The sequence below is a fragment of the Corylus avellana genome, chromosome ca4 (genome assembly GCF_901000735.1).
Source record: "Corylus avellana chromosome ca4, CavTom2PMs-1.0".
Taxonomy (NCBI): Eukaryota; Viridiplantae; Streptophyta; class Magnoliopsida; order Fagales; family Betulaceae; genus Corylus; species Corylus avellana.
Genome location: NC_081544.1, coordinates 32,672,472 through 32,688,017, shown reverse-complemented (window position 1 = coordinate 32,688,017; position 15,546 = coordinate 32,672,472). Strand labels below are relative to the sequence as shown.

Below are 15,546 nucleotides of genomic sequence, written 5' to 3'. Positions count from 1 at the left end.
ACAGTAGCAAAATAATAATAAAGCAAACCCACAAGCAAGACACCAAGATTTTTACGTGAAAAACCTTCAAATGCGAAGATAAAAACTACGGGACCTAATCTAATTAAATATTTTACTATTAACAATAATGAGTTTATAATTATCTTTCCTAGAGAAATATCTAGAGATTATCACCGTATCAAGAATACATGCATTATTGAATTAAACATAAATTCATCATTTTAAAGTAGATTTTAACAAGAATAAAGAAATATCCCATAAAGTAGGTATTAGCAACCAAACGATTGGAGATAAATTTTAACGATCGACATCAATCAATACGTAACACTCGTCGTTAGAGCAATACTCTAAAATTACATTAAGATTGGACCACAAACAAATCTCCAATCTTTGACGGATGTGAAAAAGACAAAACCCTTTCTTTTTTTCTTTTTCTTTCTCTCTCTCCCTGCGCGCCGCACTCTTTTTGCCTCACGTGAACTTTATGCTTTTCCTTTTATATGACACACAAAGGGTTGAAACCCTTTGTGCTTATCCACGTGGGGTGGTCCCACACTAACCAGGTGCCATTTGTCATGAATAGTAGAATGAATAAAGCAGTAATTTTTTTTTTTTCTGGTGTTTGATCTTCCTTTAAGGATCTTCCTCTAGGCTGAAGAGCAATCGCAAAAAGTTTCAATTCCTATAGCTAGAGCCTAGAGGCTTCTATTTTATGACTAAGTGATCATATGGGACAGAAATTATGGACCCAATTTGTCCATATTGATTGATCTCCGTCACCGTCAGGAGAGATTTGTCATAAATGCTTAAAAATTATTGAATATTCCAATGTTCTATATTCTTGATTTATAATCCTTCCTCTTCGTCCTTCGGGACATCCGATAATCCTTCCTCTTCTTTTGGCAAACTGCACCATGTCCTCGCAATGTTGTACTAATCATGCACTTTCTACGAAATGGAATCAGCCACTGACTCAATAAGTAACAATTATGGATGCTCAAACAGTTATAACATTTAGTTATTAACTATAATCGCAATTGCAACTGTCTTGAATGGTTATTAACTTTTAATAACTTTAGCTGCAACTGTCTAGACGTTAGAAGTTATTTTATAATCGACGATTAGCAGTTATTTTATAATTGACGATTAGCAGTTATTCAATCCAATAACCAACGGTTTTATAACTATTTTTTTTTATATGAGCTTTTGAATTTTTTAAGTTTTTGAGCCTTAAATTAGCATATTTTTTGGACTTATTTTATGAAATTTTACTATTTTATGAGCTTATTTTAAGGGTTTAAGGCAAAAATATTCAAAAAAAAGATAGAAAAAAACATGTTTTTTGAGCTAGCCAATGTTTTTAAATAAGTCTTAGCCCAAAACATCACATACGACATTATATATTTCACATACAATCATAAATAGCTCAAATCCATTAATCTAAATACAAATGAAAAAATTAATATTATATATATATATATATATATATATATATAAATGAAGGCGGTTAGCGGTTTTTAATAACTGCCTACCAAAGCGGTTAACGGTTAGCAGTTAGTATAACCGTACCGCTTGAGTAGCCCTAGTAATAAGAACATATAAATTTTTATTAAAATAAGATTAAATATGAAGTCAAGGTTCAAATTTATTATCTTTTATATGATGTTAAATAACCTATTATTTAAAAAGTTTAAGCTAATAAAAATAACAATTTTAATTATTTAATTAATACTTTGATAAAAAAAAAAAAAAATCATAGTAATACAAGAAAATATGACATGCTTTTTCCATCGTTATCACCCTAACGACAAAATGACTAGAAAAGCAATTTTGCCGACTGCAAGCAATCTACAAGAGGAAGTGGTCCAGACTTACTCCACTGCGGCTGATAGATATATGTCGCAGCACATAAGGGCATTCCCACCAGAAGAGTTAAATTGTAATTTTATTTAAAATGTTTAACCAGATCTGTAAAAAACTTTACGTTGGATTAGTTAAAAAAAAAAAAAAGAAGTAAAATAGATATTTTATTAGATTAGCGAAAAAAAAAAAAAAATACTACATGTAAGTTTGTAACAACACTTTTCTTATGAGTCATTTCATTTTTTTTATTTTTTTTCTCACATGTTTTATCTTTTCCCAAAATTTTCTCATGTTATTTCTCTTTTACATTTTTCTTTTTCCAAAATTTTCTCCTACTATTTCTCTCTCCACATTTTTTTTTCTCAAAAGTTAAAAAATAGGATATTTAAAAAAAATACAATCCTTATAAAAAAATAAAAAATAAAAATATTTAAATGATATAGATAAAAATATAGTTAATAGGATGTAAGATGCATTTAAAAATTTATTAATTAAGCTAGATAAAATGAGTTTTAAAAAGTCATTTTGTATAAAAATTTGACTCATCCGTTAAGAATGCTTTAAGATTGGATCCACCAATAAATAAAGATAGAATATCTCTATATGTAATATACTATGTTAATTTGCTTTATAAGAAGAAAATATATATATATATATTTTATCGTTATTACACGATGGGCTGAATATTTTTATTTTTGGGATAGATTTGTTATTAGTATTATAAATTGTTATTGGCGATAACACTTGTTTTTCGGGATGATAAACGTTGACCCGTCATGTTCACGTAAAGATTACTCGATTCTCCGCCACCCAAGTTACATAGATTTGCTACTTTTAAAACAAAAAAGTGCTAGTTTCTTTTTTTAAAAAGTTGGGTGGACTCAAAAAGAGAGACGAGTGGCCAGAAACTATTTATCTATTGCCTGATGAGTGAGATTTTTCCGCAATTAACCAGAATGTAATATTTTTAAACAAATGCTATATATATATATATATACATATATAATTTTTATTTTTTATTTTTATTCTAGTCTTGCAAATAGTTTTTTTTGTTAAAAAATTAATAGTTTTATTTTAATTTGGGCGTGGGCGTAATTCTAAAATCTAAATTGTGATATATTACTTCATTATTTTGAGAAGGCATCAACTAGTACATGGCAATTTTAAAGATATTTTGTCAAAGAACATATTGAAGAGCATTTTGGTTATATATATATATATATATATATATTGCCAAAATTCCATGAATTTTTAGTTCAAGTTCCATTTTGTTTGGAGTGGAAAGTCGAAACAAATGAAGATATTTTTCACAAGTATCCAATAGCTATCACTAGCACACTTAAGTCCAACAAATTAATTCTTCAGAAAATTAATGTATTTCATTTAGCAAATAATGGGGAAGACAGGCCGAGATTGGAATTCGGCGTAGATAAAAAATTAACACAAAAATAATGATTAATTATATGTAAAAATAGAATGATCCTAAAAAGTAACTCTATTTTATAATAAAATAAAAAATAAAAAATTATCGTCCACGCTCTTAAGTTACTGCAAAGGAATCATCTCTTTCTCTCTATAATTGTGGGAGCTCCTGGCTCTCGCTCTGTTGTCCTGAGCGACGGAAATCATGTCGACCGCTAGCATAGAGCCTCTGCTCCGGCAGTGTCGTCGTGAGGGTCCTAGGTACGGTCCGAAATCCAAGGCTTTCAAGCCGTGTTCCTGGAATTGCTCTACGAATCACAAGCTGGTCTTCCAGGCCCGGAGCTTCTGCAACTTCAGGCCTCCCAAGATTCACGCTCTTAGAGTCAGAGCTAGCTCCACCGCTCTCGTTGAGACCGTCAAATCCACCGACGCCTTCTTCAAGGAGACTTTCCCTCTGAAGCGAACTGAGACGGTTCGATTTTTGTTTGTTTAAAAAATAATTCTTATTTTTGTTTTGCGTGAGAGTGTGGTTTCTGTTTGGTTCCCGAGAAAGTGTTGGAAATGAAATTGACGTGTTTGCTTGCTGAGGAAACTGAGGGAATTGAAGTTTCAAGCTCTACGGATTTATTGTTTCTGGTTTTTAAGAAAATGAAAAAATTCGACTTCTATCATCTGAAATAGTTGTTCAAGAGCTTAATTGAGGATCCTCCACAAGGGAAAATTTTCTGACAAATTTTTTTCTTTTCTCTTTCCTCTGTTTTCTCAGCAATCAAACGGAACGGTAAATGTTAATTGAAAGTAACTTTTTCTGTCTCACTATATTCCGGTGTTTCACTTTTACCTAACAAGAGAAAAAAGAAAGAAAGAAGTGCATAAAACTCAAATTATATGCTGTTTAAAAAATTACTCTATTTTCTCAGCAGCTTGACAGAATTGAAGGGTTTGAATTTGATTAAAAAGGTTCCCATGATTGACTTGGATGGTAGGTTGAGGGAACGATCTTCATCAGATTAGATCATGGGCAGAATAATCGGAATTGGGAGCTTACTGTTGGTTGTGATCTTCCTGGGAAATGGATTCTTCACTGGGGAGTTTCTTATGTTGACGATGTTGGCAGGTAGCCAACTGTTTTAAATTCTAATGTTAGATTATTTGATTTAAGTATTACGTGCTTTATGAATAAGCTTACGTAGGATTCAAGATTGTTTTATTGATAATGTCATAGTATATGGTATGATAGTTATATGTGATCAAGAAAGAGTCATTTATACATTTTTACAGTGAATGGGATCAACCTCCTACTGAAATGCGACCCCCGGGCTCAATTGCCATCAAGGTATGTAATAAGTACTGGTTTCTTAAGATTGTGCATGGAGCCACTTTTTCATTGCCAATAAGAATATGAATAAAAAAGGAAAAAAAACAAAAAAAAACTTTTCAGGACTATGCAATAGAGACGCCCTTGAAGAAATCATTGTCACCGGAAGGAGACACATTTTACGAAGTGAAGATTGATCTCAAACCCAATGGTGCAATTGCTGCTGTAAATTTTGTTTTGAAGGTTCTGATTTTCAACAGTTAGTGTTGACAGTGTCAGTTATGTTAAATTTGCTGTCTATTTAATGTTTATAAATATACTTTGGTCATTTATTTTTCTTTGGTTGTTGGGGGGGGGGGGGGTGATGGTACAGGATGAAGAAACTGGAGCTTGGTATCAGCACGGGGGGAGAGATTTCAAGGTGCCTCTTGTAGACTACCTTCAAGATGACAGAAATATGGTAGGAGCAAAAAGGAGCATTGATATGTGGCAAGGTTGTAGAAATTATTACAGTTCACTCGTTTAATATTATGGATATGTTGCATGCATAACCTTTTATCTTCAGCCTGAATTACTTTGTGTCTTCTTTTAGAACCGGTGTAACTTCTAAGCAAACATATGAGTTTAATTGAGTCCTCTATATCTATAAAGCCATGAAGTTCTGTCAAATAGAGGTAATTTCTTACTGAGATCCTTTTGCGGGATGGACTGACAGAGGCGATAGCAATAAAAGTAGTGCAACTCATTTGTATCATCCTTTTGATCTTAGATGCAGTTTGTTTTTTATATGAAGGAATTAGATGCTGTTCTAGCATATATTTTCTCTCTTTGTTCTTTCCATTATTTATATTTAAGATAAGCTCATGCTGACTTGAATTATGTTTTCTATTAATCTGTTGAAGACCGAAACCTGATTTTTTCCCAAACACTGCTTTTTATATACATTCCATATATGAATCAATTTGGAACATCGAGCCAAGTAGCCTAATTGCAGCTAAGTTGTAGACTCCATTTGTGCCTACTGTTATAGATTTGGGAGGGGAGGTGTATCATGGGTGGGTGGTTTATGATCTTTGACAGTTTTCCCGGTAACTGTCCTCTCCTCTCCATTCTATGTTCAATCATGATCTGACAGACAGTTTCTTGGCTCCTCTTTAACCTAGGGGCTTTGGGGCCACTATCTAAAATGCTCCATAAAACAGAAGCGTCACATACTGATGGTGCAGGCAGCAGCACTGAATCCAGAGACCTTAAACAAGAAAGTTGGAGCCTAGAAGGGTTCAGTGAAGAGCAGCCTATTGCAAAACAAGTTGCTATTGATAACTCAGTCACTGTTAATGTTAGAAAGTGCCCAGAGACATCTAAAAATATTCTATATGTAGAAACTGATCTACCTGGAAATGTTGTTATTCACTGGGGAGTTTGCAGAGATGATACCAAAAAGTGGGAAATTCCAGCTGCCCCACATCCACCAGATACAATGGCTTTCAAGAACAAGGCTTTGCGGACTCGATTACAGGTACAACATTTAAATATATTCCCTCACTGACATATTGGCAAATGTAATTTTATTCTCAATATATACTGGTGCTATTCTTGCTGATAATATATTGACTTCATATATATGGCTGCCATAAAAGCAGCTTGATTTGGAATGCCGTCCAGCTTTACCTTATGTTGATTATTTGGTGCTAGAGGAATAATTGGACTTCTAACAACCTTTTTTCTTAACATTGTTGTATGAATGGTGACTTGCTTTAATAGCCTTCCATCCTATTGTTTTTTTTTTTGTTTTTTTTTTGGACTTTCTTGATTCTCTGAGCCTTGGTGTAATTTTAGAAGAAACTCCTATATACTTGAGGCCATTCCATGTTCTTAACTAAATTGTCCTTTACTTGTCAAACACAACATACAGACAGAGAGACAGACAAACATATGTATATGTAAGTATACTAAATCGGCATAACCATCAGGTCCCTCACAATATTGTTAAGCTTGTCAACTTTTTGTGCCTCTCTCTCTGTCTCTCTCCCTGTTTTTTAGTTCATTCAAAAACGTTTCTAATGTGGGAATGTTTCTTTTCTGTGAAACCACTATAGAAGCTGAGTTTTGCTGAAAGGAACAGTTTTCTGTAATTGCTACAGGATAAGGAATTAATTGGTATTTTATGGAGTTAGAGTGCAAGTGCTTTCTCAATCGTGTAACCGTCATATTTTTTTCTCCTTCCCCCCTATGTGACGTTCAGGTCTTTTTACTTCTTATTTATCTCTGATAGAACTAGTCTTTCATGCATAGCATATTTTTATGTTGTGAAGCATAATTATACCTACGAACTTGGGAGATATGATTTCATATCTGCAAACATGCTTTTGCTAGAATATGGGACGATTTTTTTTGTAAAAATTTATTCAATGACACATTTGCCTATGTATTATCCGTGGAAGTAATACATGGATACATAGATTATGCTGACAGGGCCTCATATTAAGGTCTGATGTGAAGGCATTATTATGCTTGCAACTACTTGCATTAGAGTTGTTAGTTCTACTCGACTTCTTCCATATGCTATTCTTTTATGAAAATGTTGAATTGGGATGCCTCATTTCTGCTGTGTTAATTTTTTATCTTAAGCTCTTTAGAATGGTTTTCTTATTCTTTAACATTAATTTCTTGGGTGATGTGTTTTGCAGCCAAAAGAGGGTGGAGATGGATGTTTTGGATTGTTTACTGTAGATGAAGGACTTGAAGGGTTTCTTTTTGTGCTCAAGCTAAATGAAAATACTTGGTTGAAATGTATGGGAAATGACTTCTACATCCCCCTCTCAAGTTCTAGTAGCTTGCCTGCTAAATCCAGACAGAGTCTATCTGAAAGTGCACAGATACTTGAAAATAATGTAGAAGCAAATCAAAAAGGATCTATTAGTGAATATACTAGTGGAATAATTAATGAAATAAGGACCTTGGTAAGTGACATTTCATCTGAGAGTCAAAAGACCAAAACTAAAGAAGCGCAAGAAAGTATTCTTCAAGAAATTGAAAAACTGGCTGCTGAAGCCTATAGTGTCTTCAGAAGCTCTGTTCCAACTTTCTCGGAGGAAGCTGTTGTTGAAGCTGAGGAACTAAAACCTCCTGTCAAAATATGCTCAGGGACGGGCACAGGGTTTGAGATATTGTGCCAAGGGTTTAACTGGGAATCCCATAAATCTGGAAGATGGTACATAGAGCTGAAAGAAAGAGCTTCAGAATTATCTTCGCTTGGTTTCACTGTAATATGGTTACCACCACCTACAGATTCTGTATCACCCGAAGGGTACATGCCGCAGGATTTATATAATTTAAATTCCAGGTACTATAAGTCAATTCTATAGGTATTCAATCTGTGTTATCGTCTCATATAGAATTTGTTGTGGTCTTTATGCAAAAGAATTCTCAGCTTGCTCTCGAACCTTCATTAATTATAACTGAAAACTTTTCTTTGAGAAAAAGAAAAAGAGGGTACTACACACTTGAGGGACATCTGCTTTCTTGATTTATGCTTATATATGAGCATAATTGTTTGTACTTTCTAACTTTGTTGATCATTGATTACTTGGTTGACATTTAGTTATCATTAGTGAGTTGAGGTATGTCATCTTTAAAAATCTATTTTGTTTTCTATATATATTTTTTTTGTTGTTGTGGTATATGAATCAGATATGGAAATATTGATGAGCTGAAAGAAGTTGTGAAGAGATTCCATGAAGCTGGAATGAAAGCCTTGGGAGATGTTGTCTTGAATCACCGCTGTGCACAACATCAGAATAAGAATGGTGTTTGGAATATCTTTGGTGGTCGTTTAAATTGGGATGATCGTGCAGTTGTTGCAGATGACCCCCATTTTCAGGTACTTTATGTTTCCATAGTTACCGATCTTTTCTTAAAATTAACGGTCTTTGTAAATTATTTTGGCAATGCTTTTTAAGACAAAGTTGCATCATTGTCTTTCAGCTTCTCTAAGTTTGAAAAACAAAGATTTACTATGTTCTTCTGCTCTTTCTCTACTAAAAAGTCTACTTTCTTTTACAGTGCTTAGAATTGATGCCATTTTTTAATTCTTAATACCAGAAGGGAAACATACATCTATTCTTCTCCAAATATTTGCAAACACATCAAAGATTTATGAAATGTTGGAATTTTATTCTTATGATGCTAAGATTTTGTGGTTAGCAATAACCCCCCTCCGCCCCCCCCACGCAAAAAAAGAGAAAAGAAAAGAAAAAAAAGAAGGTACAATTACAGATGGTCATAGAAAACAATTAAATGATTGTACTTGCATATCTATGTATATTTAAAACCATGCAAAGAAAATAATAGCTGAAAGAGAATATTTCATGAAGATGAATACTTCTGTTATGTATCATTTTCGTGGTCTTTGATTTTATCATTTTTATTTTTAATACCTTTTGTGTTTTTGATATTCATTGTATTCTTTAATGCACTAGAAGATTTATTTTTTGATAAGTAATGAATTTCATTAAAAGCAAAAGTGCTACTCAGGGACACATGGAGTATACAAAATGCACTGTAAGATGCTATGCACAATGGGGGAAAATGAATTAATTAATACTCTAGTCAAAGGTGATTCATTATTTGAGAATTATGATGCTTAGATTGCTGAATTTTGAGGAATTAATAAGGAATTTCCCTGTGCACGGAAACAGAATGAGACTATAGATATGTTGCATTAATCCTAAGGTTGCAAAAGTTAATTTTTGGTTATTTGGGCCAGGCTTCTTGTGGTATTCTAGAATCCAATGCTGATAAAAGAAATAAGTATGGGACAATGTATGACGAAAATTTTCTTGTTTTGTTGACAGTGCTTTGCCTTTTCATTTCTTTTGACATTTATCCTACTCTGTACCCTTTGTCTTCAATAACATGCTTGAAAAATTGATGACTTAGGCTCTCCTTATTTCACAATAGAATTGCTTACTAATTAAGGACTGTGTTTTCATATTTGTCATGTGTTTGTCATGAGAGATTCCAAAAAGTCGAGGGAACAAGAGATAGATACTTTTATTGGGATTTTGTTTTGGGAATGTTGGAGGAAGGAGCTCTTTGGTTCATTGACCAACAAGGGAATTGTTTGATAAATATATTATCCAGAAAGACCTCTTTTGACATGAATATTTGTTGTAAAAAAATGTGGAAATTTTTGGTCAATAGAACTAGATGAAAAAATCTGCTTAAGTAGATGTTACTTGATCATTTTTTTTTCTTCTGTTGGCAGCAGCAGTAATTACGGCAACAATAGTGCTAGCAGCAGTAGTAATAGTAGTTGCGGCAGTGTTAATTTCTGAATTGAATAGTAGTAGTACTAACAACAGCAATTTCACAGAATGAATAGAATTAGTTTATGATTTGACTATCTGGATTGACCTTCATGTATACTGGTGTGTAAACCTGGGAATGCCTTGTAGATGTTCTTTTACCTTAGGTGTATGCTTGTAATTCTTCTCTCATAGCTTGGCCAATGCAGCAACAGCAGTTGTAGCTGAGTGAGTAGATCTTGTTTTCTGACTAAAAATAAAAAAGAAAAGATATATTTGTCTGACTCATTCTTCTAGAAATAGGAGGTTACAGGCTTGTTTGACAGGCTTAATCTGTACTGTTTATATGATTTAAAAAGTTCAGACCGACAATGAAAATTGCAAATGCAATGGAATCAAGCAACCTTGCAGCTTTCAAGATTGTCAACCTATGTTTGGCAGATAGGTGGTTTTCGTTTTGTAGCAGTGTGGAAGATGGCTCCGGCCTATTTAATGCAGCGTATCTGAAGAGAATGAAACTATCATAGTCATGTAGATCATGGGAGGATGGTGGTGGAATTACATGCATTTTTTCTCAACACCCTCTACCATCGGACGGCTGCCATTGATTGCTTTCATTTTTTTCTAGTTTTTATGATTTTTTAGATATTTGTTTTTTTTTTCTAGTTAGGTGTTTTTCTTGCATACTTCCTATGTACTTGGGTTGTGCCTTTACGTTTTTAATGAATTCCATTTACTTATTAAAAAAAAATCCTATGTTAGATATGCATGATTGATTTGTTCCTTGAGACTATGTGCCTATGCTATATGTACATCTTTTCTTTCTTGGCAGCATGCCAAGTGTTTGTTCTCAGATATATAAAGACCTTGTTTATGTCACAGGGCAGGGGCAACAAGAGTAGCGGAGATAACTTCCACGCTGCTCCAAATATTGATCATTCACAAGATTTTGTGAGGAAGGATATCAGAGAATGGTTATGTTGGCTAAGGTGAGCAGTCTGGACTGATCTCTTGAAACTTTTGAGGAACTTTTTTGAGGGAAAAATCTTATCCATAGAGTAAAAAAACTACGTTTAAGAGGAAGACATGTCCAAATAATCCTTAAGTAGATCAACAAGCTAAATCTCTCCTTCAAAGCTGGAGTTGATTCTTGATCATAGCACCCTCAGGGGCGTCTGAAAGCATTTCTTTTAGTTTCCTTTGAGCCAATATCCTAATTTCTTGACAACAGCGCGAGCACCATGTTTTCTTCAGAAAAAAGTGAATGCGTAAGAGGAGGACTCATGGCTGCTATGCCCCATAGATCTCCATGAAGTTATTCATCTTCTTTTTTTTTTTGGTTTCAAGTTAATTGGATTGATGACGCAAAATCTTCCTTAACCTTATAAAGCTTAAGTGAACATAGCTGCAAAAATCTATGACTTGAATGTGTCTCATAATTTTCTCATATGTATCTCTCTTATCTCATGATGTTCTGAAGTCAGTTGCACCTTCATTCTTTTAGAATATGATTGGAGGTTTACTTCTTATCTCGTGATATCATTTTCTCTCTGCTGCGTATTTAAACTCTGCTTCTGTAAATAACAGTGTGTTCAAGGTTTGCTTATGTAGTTTGACTTTCAAAATGTCATCTGCAGGAATGAAATTGGGTATGATGGGTGGAGGCTTGACTTTGTCAGAGGATTTTGGGGTGGTTATGTCAAGGACTACCTGGAAGCAAGTGAACCTTTCTTTGCTGTTGGAGAGTATTGGGATTCCCTCAGTTATACGTATGGTGAAATGGATCACAATCAAGATGCACATAGGCAGCGAATTATAGACTGGATTAATGCAACTAATGGAACTGCTGGTGCATTTGATGTCACGACCAAAGGGATTCTTCATTCAGTAAGTGTCCATCTAGAAAATGCTTTGATGGGGTATTTGGAATATTAGAGAATATTGTGGCATTTTATTGTTTTTTATATGGCCTTAACAAATTTGAAGTTAATTTTGTTTTTGATATCATTATAAGTGTCTCAATTACCGTTTTAAGTGAAAAATACTACAATTAATTATAGGATCCTGAATCTAATTTATTAAGATTGTGCTGATTTTATCAACTTGTATCTTCATTTGTTAATTAAAAAAAACTACAATGAAGTGATTTGGTATCTATGAATTGACAAAGAGTTCATCATATCATAGGCTCTATAGCTTGCAGTTATGCCACTATTCTTCACGGTTCTTCGTACAGAAGCTGTATCCATATATATATATACAGGTTTGCATGATCAAAGAAAATTGCCAGCTTTCCAGAACTCCTGATTCACCTATTAACTTGAGAACCTAGATTCTTCTGTGAAGTATTACTTATGTATGTGTATAAGGTGCAATTATATCTCAGCAACCCTGACTCCACTTTGGTGTCACTTATACTGGGTAATGGCCTTTCTTATAAGGTACAATTATAAGATGGACGTTATATACTTACATTGTACATTTATTTTATCTAGGCACTGGAAAGATGTGAATATTGGCGATTATCTGATCAAAAGGGAAAGCCTCCTGGGGTTGTTGGATGGTGGCCATCACGTGCTGTTACCTTTATAGAGAATCATGATACTGGTTCTACTCAGGTTTGAACATCCATTTTGAACTGTCCATTGTATCTGCATGTTGTTTCTGCGGATAAATATTTTTATTGAAGAATGAAAAACAATACAGCTTACGAACAAACTAACAGGCAAGTAGAAAAGTGATACAAGCATAGTGCGATAAGACTTATCTGAGAATATGCTTTTTCTACAATGACTTGGTCTCCAAAATAAGGGGTACTCGTCATTTTTGGTTAAGGTCTCACGGGAATCTGTAAATTCTGTTAAATAATGTCCTTGGATGTGCTCTCTGTAAATCTGTGGAAACATTACCACAAATCTTGGATCAGGTTTTAAAATTTTCTCCCACTTGTGCTAGGAAGTAGGAAAGAACAAGACTCTGTTTGAATTCTTTTATGATGCTATTGTCTCAACTTTGAATTGGGAGTGTTATTTTGCTCAAATATGTTACCCCTTTTATATTCTTCTCTTCTGCAGGGTCATTGGAGATTCCCATGTGGAAAGGAAATGCAAGGATATGCTTACATCCTGACTCATCCAGGAACACCTTCAGTGTTCTATGACCATATTTTCTCTCACTACCGATCTGAAATAGGAGCTTTAATCTCTCTCAGGAACCGGAACAATATCCACTGTCGCAGTACGGTAAGTGTCGATCATTGGCTTTAATTGTTGAACATCATGATGTGCATGGAAAACTTTCCAAAGAAAATAAAATGTTCATTCGAATTTTCTAGTTAAATATGAAAGAACTGAAGAATAAAAGTAGTCAAAATCATACTGATCTAGGGAACTAAAACAGTGAAAAAAATGTCTCCTCCTCTCTTTTCTTGGCACCAAATTCACAGTTATTGCTTATGATTTCCAAATGAAATCAGGATGTTGCTCTAAGTGGGCAATTTAAAAGCCAAGTCTTTTGATGAAAATTGAAAAGGTTTCAAAATATTGACTTCATTTGTGATATTGCCTCATCTAGATCCAAATTATTAAAGCTGAAAGGGACGTGTATGCGGCCATCATTGGTGAAAAAGTTGCAGTGAAGATAGGACCAGGTCATTATGAACCCCCAAGCGGGCCCCAGAGGTGGTCTTTCGCTACTGAGGGAAAAGATTACAAGGTCTGGGAAGCATCTTGATATAATCAAAATTATTTCAATCATATATCTTTTAGCGTATAAAGTCAGTTACAGAAGGTTTCCACGGCATGTTTTCATCATTTTTTCTACCAAGCAAATTCTAGAGCACCTGAAAGGATAATATTCTGGTTCGTGACGGTGGTCCGGCAGCGAACCTCCATTGATGTTGCTCATACCGTGCGTTTCCTGACAGAGGGTTGCTAGCAACTTCACTAAGGGATGATAGGGGAGTAGCATGTATGGGCGTGGGGTAGAGACGTACCTTTAATTTACATTTACTACTTAAATTGTATTATCTCGTGGAAACATTTTTTTAAATAATGTGTCAAAGGAAAATCATTGTATCTTACACCTATTGAATTTTGTAAACTATAATTCGTAAGCATTCCCAATGGAAGAGCCATATTTTTATATAAAATAGCTCTTCAAAACTCACTTTTATCTAGTTTAGCTAAGCTATTTTTAAGTGTCTTCACATCCGATTAGCTATATTTCTAAAAAAAAGGTGGGAAAAGATTTGGGAAAAAGATAAAGCAGGAGAGAGAAACACTAAAAAATAAAATGGCTCCCTTAAAAAGTGCTGCTACATTTTAACTTTTTTTTTAGCTCTTCTAATCAAATATCTATTTTACATATATTTTTGGCTCATCCAATGTGGGAGGTTTTTTGAACATTTGAAGAGCTATTCTAGATAAAAGTAACATTTGGCTATTCCATTGGGAATGCTTTAGAGATGATTATATTTAATGGACAAAGTTATCTCACTCAGGAGTCAGGAGGAAATGCATGTAACATGCTCAGTTCAAAATGTACGTGAATCACATGAATTTTGAACAAAATGTAAATTTAATAGAATGATCGAGTGGGTGGATATTAGGAAAAAAAAGGGGAAAAAAAAAAAAAGCTGTCATATTTAATTGTTCTCATTGGGAAAAAAAAAAATCGCCTAAAATTGGATCCACCATGATAGAACAATAATATACCCAAAAGCAGTTTACCCGAAAGCAAAACCTCAGCAATATAATTGTTTGGAATGACTAGATTAATGCAAGGCTAAATGGACCCAGGCCTAGGATCCAGGGGCCGAAAGTGGGCTCGTACCTAACCAAGGACCCGAGCTCACCAAAAGAGCACGCACGTGTGAACACTTCCCCTCAATAATCCAAGCTCACCAAAAGGGCTTACACACAGAATCACCACCTGGGCCGAGGCCCCAAACGAAAACTTTCTATTTTTGTTTTATGATTATACTCTTCCACTGTTATTTCTGTTCATATCCAAATTATTTTTATTTTCCTTCTTATATTCTCCTACTAACTTAAGAGTCAAAGGTGGTTTCGCTGGCACCACCAACGTGTCACTCTAACCTTTGGTTCTCTTGCAGAGTCCAGTATCTGAAACTCGACATACGTGATCACATACTGTATCAACATTGTTCATACACCAAAAAATAAAAATAAAGAGGAGAAGCATATCCAATTTGATAAAAGATGAAAAAAAAAAATAGAGGAAGCATATTCAATTTGATAAAGGATGAAACTCATTTGTTGTTTTCCTTGCAATCGACAGACATGTTTGCATGATGATGTAACAGCAAAAAGATTACCAGAATTGAAAGCTAAGTTGAACTTCTACCTCCAACAACCTAGCTTCAGGTTGGAATCTTCACCTTTCTAATTTGGTGTTTTACTTTTACCTATTTATTACAACTTAAAACATGCTTTCTACTAAGGACCAATAATATTTACTGAACAATAATAATAATAATAAAAAATGGCATCAATACCGTTTATGGTCATAATTAAAGATGAAACTACAAAAAAGTAAAGCCATAATTCATTATTATTCTCATTCAATTCGTTTATAAGAGCATCTTAAAAATAAGTAGACAAAATAGTTATT

General features: G+C 34.0%; 1 protein-coding gene across 1 annotated transcript; it reads left to right on the top strand.

Annotated features, from left to right (window-relative positions):
- The first annotated feature begins 3,425 nt into the window (after positions 1–3,425).
- LOC132177044 (alpha-amylase 3, chloroplastic-like) lies at positions 3,426–14,079 on the top strand. The gene is made up of 13 exons (XM_059589253.1): positions 3,426–3,757; positions 4,272–4,402; positions 4,567–4,621; positions 4,727–4,846; positions 4,977–5,097; positions 5,767–6,122; positions 7,294–7,949; positions 8,297–8,486; positions 10,795–10,901; positions 11,550–11,799; positions 12,408–12,530; positions 12,987–13,154; positions 13,486–14,079. The coding sequence occupies exons 1-13, from the start codon at positions 3,491–3,493 to the stop codon at positions 13,642–13,644; spliced, it is 2,703 nt and encodes a 900-aa protein (XP_059445236.1). The 5' UTR covers positions 3,426–3,490; the 3' UTR covers positions 13,645–14,079.
- Positions 14,080–15,546: the final 1,467 nt, after the last annotated feature.